This window comes from Lethenteron reissneri, chromosome 63 (genome assembly GCF_015708825.2).
Source record: "Lethenteron reissneri isolate LAM-NWPU_2019-01 chromosome 63, ASM1570882v1, whole genome shotgun sequence".
NCBI lineage: Eukaryota > Metazoa > Chordata > Hyperoartia > Petromyzontiformes > Petromyzontidae > Lethenteron > Lethenteron reissneri.
In genome coordinates, this window is record NC_083841.1 from 2,198,997 (window position 1) to 2,209,508 (window position 10,512).

General features: G+C 52.6%; 1 protein-coding gene across 1 annotated transcript in view; it reads left to right on the forward strand.

Annotated features, from left to right (window-relative positions):
* Window positions 1-2,135: 2,135 nt before the first annotated feature.
* Window positions 2,136-10,512, forward strand: part of LOC133358802 (serine/threonine-protein kinase/endoribonuclease IRE1-like) — a 27,708-nt gene continuing 19,331 nt past the window's right edge. The window contains 7 exon segments of the mRNA XM_061577250.1: window positions 2,136-2,177; window positions 3,709-3,955; window positions 4,745-4,778; window positions 5,881-5,953; window positions 6,496-6,568; window positions 7,166-7,285; window positions 8,413-8,523. Of these exon segments, the coding sequence (XP_061433234.1) occupies window positions 2,136-2,177; window positions 3,709-3,955; window positions 4,745-4,778; window positions 5,881-5,953; window positions 6,496-6,568; window positions 7,166-7,285; window positions 8,413-8,523 (700 nt within the window).

Genomic DNA, 10,512 nt, shown 5'->3' on the forward strand with positions numbered 1-10,512 from the left:
TCTCTTTCTCATCATCATCATCATCACGGTGGCTAGGAGATGTTAACTACCTCGCCTGGTATACATGAGGTCGTGGGCTCGATCTGGACCCTGACGCCTGCTCTCTATTTGGAATTTACGTGTCTCTGTTTCCCCTCCGGGTTTTCCCTCGGCTTACCACGTGATGGTAATCCACTTTGTTTTTGTCATTTGTGTTGGCCACGTCGCTTCCTGACAAAGAGCTGTGTGGCTCAGCAATGGAATCCCCTCGCCTCTCATCCACGCATCTCGCCTTCTCTCTTTCGCACCTCCCGTAGTAGACGGTGTTTTGTTGTTGTTGTTGTCTTACATTGTGCGCAACGCTGCCGCTTGTTGACTTAACACCCAACGGGTTCCGTCATTGACAACTCCGCGTGTGCGCGTGTGCGCGTGTGCGCGTGTGCGCGTGTGCCTGGCCTTTAGAGGGTGGGGGGGGGGGGTAAGAAAAAAACAGACGTTTCGGGCGATGGCCCTTCCCCATGGCACGCACGTGCTGCGAAGTCGTGCACCACCGCCAACGTGATATTAGGAAGCCACTTGGAGCTGTGCACTTTTAAGTCATCATCCTGATTGACAAACTAATTTCTTTGGAACTGTTTTCTGTGCTTAGTTTGTATTTCCCCTGCGAACCCCCTGATTAGCTATTGTGGCTACGTACGGTGCGAAAGAAGTTGAACGTGCAGTACATACATATGAGTATGGGTCTTTGTGGGTCTCTGTGGGTCTCTATGGTTCTGTATGAGTCTCTGGATCTCTGTGGGTCTCTATGGTTCTGTTATGGGTCTTATGGGTCTCTGTGGGTCTCTATGGTTCTGTACGAGTCCTCTGGATCTCTGTGGGTCTCTATGCGTCTCTTCTTTCTGATATTCGGAAGCCACTGGAGCTATGCACTTTTAAATCATCATCTAGATTGACAACAAATTCCTTGAGAGCCACTTTTTGTGTTTAGGTTGTTGCCCTTTCCCCTTCGCACCTCCGATTAGCTACGCTTGGCTACGTACGGTACGAAAGAAGTTCAACACACGTACATGACAGCCGGATTTGGGGGGGGGGGGTGTGGGTCATTGGCAGAGATGTGCTTGCTTCTTGGGGTGGTTGTCAAGATTAGGGTCCGTGGTGTTGATTGTCAGTGTCAGAGATGTGTTTGTTAGGGGGGGGGTGCGGTGAGTGCTCAGGGGTGAGTTTGGCAGGACGGTTGTTTGTTGACGGGGGGGGGGGGGGGGAGAGGGTTTCACGGTTAGCGTCGGTCGTTGTTGAAGTCGCGATCGTCGGCGTTTGTCATCGCCGTTGTTGTTGGCGCACAGCCGCTGACGCTGCGCGTTGCGAGTCGCGCTACCGTCAGCGCGCCGTGCCGTGCCGCACGATGCCATGGCGCTTGTGCCGTGCCGCTGTGCCGTGCCGCTGTGCCGCCACCGATACCACCGCCGCTGGCCTGGTGCCCGTGACACCGCTTGGCTCGTCGCGTAACCGCGGGTGTTGGCGGGAGGAGGGGAAACGGTGAAGCCGCAACCGCATCGTCTCAACTGTTGGTTCTGGCCACCTTCCCACGCTCGTCTGTGAATTCCCACGCCCGTGAATCGTTCCGTCTTTCCTCCCGGCTCCTCTGGTTTTCCTCCCGCACGCATGGACCCTCATTCATTCGGCTGAAAAAAATCTTCATGTGCGGAGGACCCACAGAGCTTGGGGCGTGTGTTGGTCGCCCTGGTGGCTCCTCCTCGGCCTTGCCAAGGCCTCATCACGACCGGCCGAATTTGAGGCCGAAGCAGAAGCACTTGAAGGCCGAGTTGCGGTGGCGTGGGCGGCGGTGGCCGGCTGATGTGGCAACGGCTGGTCGGTTTGCCAACGCCGGTTCCTGAATCGCGAGGCCCCCCCCCCCCCTCACCACGACGCTGGTGGCGGGGGACGTCGGCCGCGTATCGTGTACCGACGGCCTTGCGGGGGGGGGGGGGACCGTGGCATCACCGTGGATACGGGAGCGTGTCGCCGTGGAAACGGGAGCGTGTCGACATCGCTACGAACCTCGGCGACGGATATTTAAGCCGGTCCCTGGGCCGCCACTGGGTCGACTAAGAATTTAAAACAAATACTTGGTGCGGTGGTGTGGAACTAGCGGCGCGATGATCCGCTGGCGCTACCAAACGCTTGCTCCGAGCTCTGCGGTCCTCTACATGTGAAGAAGTTTCCCGCCAATTATTGAATGATGATACACGCGGGAGGAGACCGGAGCGGCCGGAGAGAAGCCCCCGCAATGCGTAGGGGCCACAGTACTCTGTCCCCGTGCAGATGGAAACGGATGGAGATGAGTCCCCACTTCAGAATCGGACTCTTTGATTCAGACCGCAGGGGGAAATCCGATGAGCTATGAAGCTCTTTGTCGCAGATGTCCCGTATGGGGCACGGGGTCAGAAAGTTACAAAAACAAATAATGCAAAAAGGGTGACACATCTGGTTGTCGCCTGATGAAGCTGGTTGTAATTATGGGCGAAACGTCAGACTGAGATTGTAAACGTTGTGGCTTGGCTCACCAACACATAACCGATGTGCTGTACTAGTAAACTGCACTATACACTACACTATACACTACACTATACACTAGTGCTGTACTAGTATACTACACTATACACTACACTATACACTACACTATACACTACACACTACACTATACACTAGTGCTGTACTAGTATACTACACTATACACTACACTATACACTAGTGCTGTACAGTACTAGTATACTACACTATACACTACACTATACACTATACTATACACTACACACTACACTATACACTACACACTACACTATACACTAGTGCTGTACTAGTATACTACACTATACACTACACTATACACTACACTATACACTAGTGCTGTACTAGTATACTACACTATACACTACACTATACACTACACACTACACTATACACTACACTATACACTACATTACACACGACACTACACACTACCCTATACACTACACTATACACTACACTATACACTAGTGTTGTACTAGTATACTACACTACACACTACACTATACACTACACTATACACTAGTGCTGTACTAGTATACTACACTATACACTACACTATACACTACACTATACACTAGTGCTGTACTAGTATACTACACTATACACTACACTATACACTACACACTACACTACACTATACACTAGTGCTGTACTAGTATACTACACTATACACTTCACTATACACTAGTGCTGTACTAGTATACTACACTATACACTACACTGGACGGACACGGTGTCAGATCTTGTGGTAACCCCGTCACGACACGCGCCGTTGAATGTTGTACACGCTGCCGCTTGGTGATGGGGTTTTTTTTTTGTGTGATCCACTAACCGTCACTGCTGCCCGAACAGTGTCGGATTTGTGGGATGTATTGTTGGGAAATGTGCATGTGATGTGTTTACTTGGGGGTGACTAGTGGTGTGTGTGTGTGGGTGTAGTTTTGTGTGTGTGTGTGTGTACGTGGAGTGATGCGTGTACTTGAGTGTGACTGTAGTGATGTTTGTGTGCATGCTGACTGGTGTGTGTGGGTGTGTTCTTGTCAAGACCTGTTGGTGCATCTCCTGTGCAACTATTCACTACCGCGTATTACTACCATGTGTGTCACTCCCCCCGCCACGTGTCACCGCCACCATGGGCAACATCCATGCCCGCCACAGCCCCACGTGTCCCACCACCGCGTGCCTCGCTTCCCCGCGTGCCACTGCTGTGTGCCACTAACGCGCGTGCCCTGCCCGTCTAACTCCCCCGCGTGCCACCGCCGCGTGCCACCGCAGGTTTGCCCCGGCGTGGGCGAGGGTGGCACCGTGGCGGTGCCGGAGACGCTGCTGTTTGTCTCCACGCTGGACGGCAACATGCACGCCGTTTCACGCCTCACCGGCGCCGTCAAGTGGACCCTCAAGGAAGGTGGGCATGGGCGGGGCACCGGTGGGAGCCGGGGGGCACCGGGGGGCACCGGTGGGAATCGGGGGGCACCGGGGGGGCACCGGGGGGCGCCAGTCGTCGCACAGCAAGAGGGGGCCTGAGTTCGAGTCCCGACTCAGTGACGATTATCTGAATAGGTCGACTGAGCCTGAAATGATTACCCAGTGCGGCCAGGCGTGGTGCTGGCCGCCCACCTCCTCGTGTGCCGTGCCGGCCTTCATAGGTGCTCGCTAGCAGCACTTGCCCTGACAGCCTGTCAAAGGCTATACAGTGATCCCTCGTTTATCGCGGTTAATGGGGACCGGAACCCCTCGCGATAGGTGAAAATCCGCGAAGTAGGATTGGCCCCCTAGGAATTTCCGTATATGTGTGTGTGGGTACCAGAATGTTTAAAATATGTATATTCATACTTTATATATATTTTACTTAAATCTATTTAATTATAAAACCTTAATATTATACATTCACTCTCTCTCTCATACGATACGTATTATGGTGTTCTACACTCACCAATGACAGTAGTATCTTGAGACTTGACTCCAATAATGACGACGACGACGATGACAATGACGATGACAATGACGACGATGACAGACCTGTGCAGTTCGATGAATGTGATGATAAATGTTGATGATGATGGTGTTACTGCACAGGTATAATGAGGCCTTTAAATCAGTTAGAAAAATCCGCGATGCACTGAGGCCGCGAAACTTGAACCGCGACGTGGCGAGGGATTACTGTATGAGGATCTTTGTCTTTGCTGTCTTGCAGAGCCCGTGCTGCAGGTGCCCGTTCATCTTGCCGAGTAAGTGGCTCGCCTCACGTCACCCCCTCGCGTCTCCCCGTGTTTCGCGTGCGTGTTGAACTTCTGTTGCACCGTACGTAACCAACCGTGCGAATCGGAGGTGCGGGGGAAAGGACAACAAACCAAAACGCAAATTCAGTACTAAAGAAACGTGTGCGGCCGGGGTACGGGTACGGAATCAAAACCCATTTGCGACCTCTGGTTTGTAGTTCCCCCCCCCCCCGGCGCACACCTCTGATTAGCACGGTTGGCTACGTACGGTGCGAAAGAAGTTCTACATACATACTTACTACGCTATATACTACTATACACTACGCACACTACAATATACACTACACTATACACTACTATACACTGCACTATACACTACTATACACTACGCACACTACGCACACTACACTATACACTACACTATACACTACTATACACTACACTATACACTACAATACACTGCACTATACACGACACTATACACTACAATACATTAGTATACAACACACTACACCACTATACTATGTTAAAAACTAATTTCTTTGAACTACTTTTTGTGTTTAGTGTGTTGTCCTTCCCCCACACCTCCGATTAGCACGGTTGGCTATGTACGGTGTAAAAAAAATTGTACATAAATATTACACTATACACTACTATACACTACAATACACTACTATACACTGCACTATACACTACACTATAAACTACAATACATTAGTATACAACACACTGCACACTATACCACGATAGCACGGTTGGCTATGTACGGTGTGAAAAAAGTTGTACATACATACTACACTATACACTACTATACACTACGCACACTATGCTATACACTACACGATACATTACTATACACTACACGAACTACATTCTACACTACAGTATATTACTATACACTAGACTACGGCACTATACTACGTTGAAAACTAATTTCTTAAAGACCTGCTTTTTTTGTGTTTAGTTTCTTGCCCTTTCACCGTGCATCCAAGTTCAACGTACATACATATACATACCACAACAGCAGCAGCAGCAGCCACCACGATGGTGACGACGATGGTGACGACGTGCCACGCGTGTTTTGACCTCCTTGTTTTGTGTGCGCTACCAGACCCGCATTCCTGCCGGACCCCAGCGATGGCAGCCTCTACACGCTCGGGGGGAAACACGGCGAGGGACTCGCTGTGAGGGGCTCACCCTCACGCATCCTCGCTCCTCACCTCACGTCGCTCACCGCTCTACACTCACCACTCTACACTCACCGCTCTACACCCACCACTCTACACTCACCGCTCTACACTCACCGCTCTACACCCACCGCTCACCACCCACCACTCTCCACTCAATGCTCACTGCTGGACCCTCACCACTCCTCTCCCCTCACTCCTCAACGCTCACCACTTACCGCTCTACCCTCACCAATCTACCCTCACCGCTCTCCCCTCTACCCCGTCCCCCGCTCTCCGTCTGTGCGTCGTGGGGAGTGACACGAGACCCTCGCCTAAATGTGCCCATCATGCCGTGCGTCCCCTCCGTGCCGCGTGTCTCCGTGATGTCGCGTGTCGGTGCCATGCCGCGTGGTTCCACCGTGCCGCGTGGCTCCACCGTGCCGCGTGTATGAATACCTTGCCGCGCGTCTGCACCGTGCCGTGTGTGAATGCCTTGCCGCGTGTCTCCGTGCCGCGTGTGTGAATGCCTTGCCGCGTGTCTCCGCCGAGGTGAGCAGAAGCTGCCATTCACCATCCCGGAGTTGGTGCAGGCCTCTCCGTGCCGCAGCAGCGACGGCGTCCTCTACACCGGTACGCGCCGCGCACCGGCACTTGAGGCAGCACCGGGCCTGGTGCTGCCTCAAGGTGGCCGCTGCTGCTGCTGTTGGTGTTGTTGGTGGTGTTGTTGTTGGTGGTGTTGTTGTTGGTGGTGTTGGTGGTGGTGTTGGTGGTGTTGGTGGTGGTGTTGGTGGTGTTGGTGGTGTTGGTGGTGGTGGTGTTGGTGGTGTTGGTGGTGGTGTTGGTGGTGTTGGTGGTGTTGGTGGTGTTGGTGGTGTTGGTGGTTTTGTCATCGTTGTTGTTTTTTCCTTGTTCTTGTCGTCGTTGTTACAGTTGTTATTGTGGTTGCTGTTGCCGCTCCGTGTGTGATGGAGTCGACGTGCTGTTATTGTTATTGGTGTGGTTGGTGTGCGCGCGTTGACCCCGTGAGCGTTGACCCCGTGAGCGTTGACCCCGTGAGTGTTGACCCCGTGAGCGTTGACCCCTTGAGCGTTGACCCCGTGATCGTTGACCCTGTGAGCGTTGACCCCTTGAGCGTTGACCCCGTGAGCGTTGACCCCATGCGCGTTGACCCCGTGAGCGTTGACCCCGTAAGCTTTGACCCCGTAAACGTTGACCCCGTGTAGGCAGGAAGGTGGACCGCGTGGTACGTGGTGGACCCCACCACGGGTGAGAAGCAGCAGACACTCACCACGGCCTTCCCTGTCAACGTGTGTCCCTCCTCACCACTCCTCTACATCGGCCGCTCTGGTATCACACCACACACCACACCACACACCACACTACATACCACACTACACACTACACTACACACTCCACACCACACTACACACCACACTACACACTACACTACACACTACACTACACACCACACTACACACTACACACCACACTACACACCGCACTACACACCACACTACACTACACACTCCACACCACCCTACACGCCACACTACACACCGCACTACACACCGCACTACACACCGCACTACACACCGCACTACACACCACACTACACACCACACTACACACCACACTACACACCACACTACACACTACACACCACACTACACTACACACCACACTACACACCGCACTACACACCGCACTACACATTCCACACCACCCTACACGCCACACTACACAACACACTACACATCACACTACACACCGCACTACACACCGCACTACACACCACACTACACACCACACTACACACCACACTACACACCGCACTACCCACCACACTACACTACACACTACACTACACACTCTACACCACACTACACACTACACTACACACCACACTACACACCACACTACACACCACACTACACACCACACCAGTCGCGCACACACACACAGTCGGTGCGGTGTGTAAACATCGTCACTAGGGAGACAAAGGCGGCCGGGCGTGGTGCTGGCCACCCACCCCCTCATGTACTGTTTTGGCCTTCATAGGTGCTCGCTAACAGCACTTGCCCCTACAGTCTGTTAAGGCTACACGTGGGATCTTTGTGTGTTTCTGTGCGTAGAGTACACGGTGATGCGCAGCGTGTCTGTGTGTCTGTGTGTGTCTGTCTGTGTGTGTCTGTCTGTGCGTAGAGTACACGGTGAGACAGTGTGTGTGTGTCTGTGTCTGTGTGTGTGTGTCTGTGCGTAGAGTACACGGTGAGACAGTGTGTCTGTGTGTGTGTGTGTGGCTGTGTGTGTCTGTCTGTGTGTGTCTGTCTGTGCGTAGAGTACACGGTGAGACAGTGTGTCTGTGTGTGTGTGTCTGTGTGTGTCAGTCTGTATGTGTCTGTGCGTCGAGTACACGGTGAGACAGTGTGTCTGTGTGTGTGTGTGTCTGTGTGTGTGTGTGTGTCTGTGCGTAGAGTACACGGTGACCCTGTACGACACGGCGACGCGCGAGGTGCGTTGGAACGCCACCTACTACGACTACTCGGCCAGTCTGCCCGACGTGGAGGCGCAGCAGCAGCAGCACTGTACAAACTACGCGTTCACTCTCACAGCAACGTAACCACGCGATGTCGTTGTTGCCAGAACGTACAAAGTCCACTCACTCACTCTGCAGAACAGGGGGAGAGAGATCATACAAACTCCACTCGCTCACTCTCCAGAACAGGGGGAGAGATCATACAAACTCCACTCACTCACTCTGCAGAACAGGGGGAGATCATACAAACTCCACTCACTCACTCACTCTCACTCTGCAGAACAGGGGGAGACCATACAAACTCCACTCACTCTCACTCTGCAGAACAGGGGGAGATCATACAAACTCCACTCTGCAGTACAGGGGGAGATCATACAAACTCCACTCTGCAGAACAGGGGGAGATCATACAAACTTCACTCACTCACGCTGCAGAACAGGGGGAGATCATACAAACTTCACTCACTCACTCACTCTGCAGAACAGGGGGAGATCATACAAACTTCACTCACTCACTCACTCTGCAGAACAGGGGGAGATCATACAAACTTCACTCACTCACGCTGCAGAACAGGGGGAGATCATACAAACTTCACTCACTCACTCACTCTGCAGAACAGGGGGAGATCACACAAACTCCACTCACTCACTCTGCAGAACAGGGGGACATCACACAAACTCCACTCACTCACTCACTCTGCAGAACAGGGGGAGATCATACACACTCCACTCACTCTCACTCTACAGAACAGGGGGAGAGAGATAATACAAACTCCACTCACTCTCACTCTACAGAACAGGGGGAGATCATACAAACTCCACTCATTCTCACTCTGCAGAACAGGGAGAGAGAGATTATACAAACTCCACTCTCGCTCACTCTCACTCTGCAGAATAGGGGGAGAGAGATCATACAAACTCCACTCACTCTCACTCTGCAGAACAGGGGGAGAGAGATCATACAAACTCCACTCACTCACTCTGCAGAACAGGGGGAGATCACACAAACTCCACTCACTCACTCTGCAGAACAGGGGGAGATCACACAAACTCCACTCACTCACTCTGCAGAACAGGGGGAGATCACACAAACTCCACTCACTCACTCTCTGCAGAACAGGGAGAGAGATCATACAAACTCCACTCACTCACTCTGCAGAACAGGGGGAGAGATCATACAAACTCCATTCACTCACTCTGCAGAACAGGGGGAGATCACACAAACTCCACTCACTCACTCTCACTCTGCAGAACAGGGGGAGAGGGATCATACAAACTCCACTCAATCTCGCTCACCCACAGACACTCACTGACGCAAAGACAAAGATGCCCCTTAAGTGCCGTTAGCGAGTAGCAACACCTAAGAAGGCCGGCACGGCACACGAGGTGGTGGGTGGCCAGCACCACGCCGGTGTTGGTGTCGCCGGGTCCGTAGAGCTTCGTGCAAAGCGCTGCGCCACCGTTCCGCAAAAAACGCCTGCGCACTTACGCACGGCCCAGTGTCGTTACATCCTCGCATTATCAGGTCGTGCTCAATACATCTCGTCAAGGAGCTTGAACGCCGCTCATCCTCGCAGTGGCGTTAGGCGAGCGATTGAGCAAAGACGGTGGTCACCGCATGCGCAACTGCGGCCGTCTGGAACGCTCTTTCCTTGAGATATTAGGAGGCCGCTGGAGCTACGCACTTTGAAATCATCATCATCATCATCCCGATTGACAAACTTTCCCTGCACCTTCGATTAGCATGGTTGGCTACGTGCGTAAAAACTACTGCACGTGGCTATACACTTCACTACTATACACTACACTACTATACCCTACACTATACACTACTATATACTACTGTACACTATACTACTGTACACTACTATACACTCCACTACTATACACTCCAATTAGCACGGTCGCCTACGTACGGTGCGAACGAAGTCCAACCCACGCACATACGTACTCGGCAGGCACCCTCGCGTAACAACGACAAAGCAGGCCGCCTTGACCCCCGCGTCCTAACCCAACCGTGTAACGTGCCCCCCCCCCCC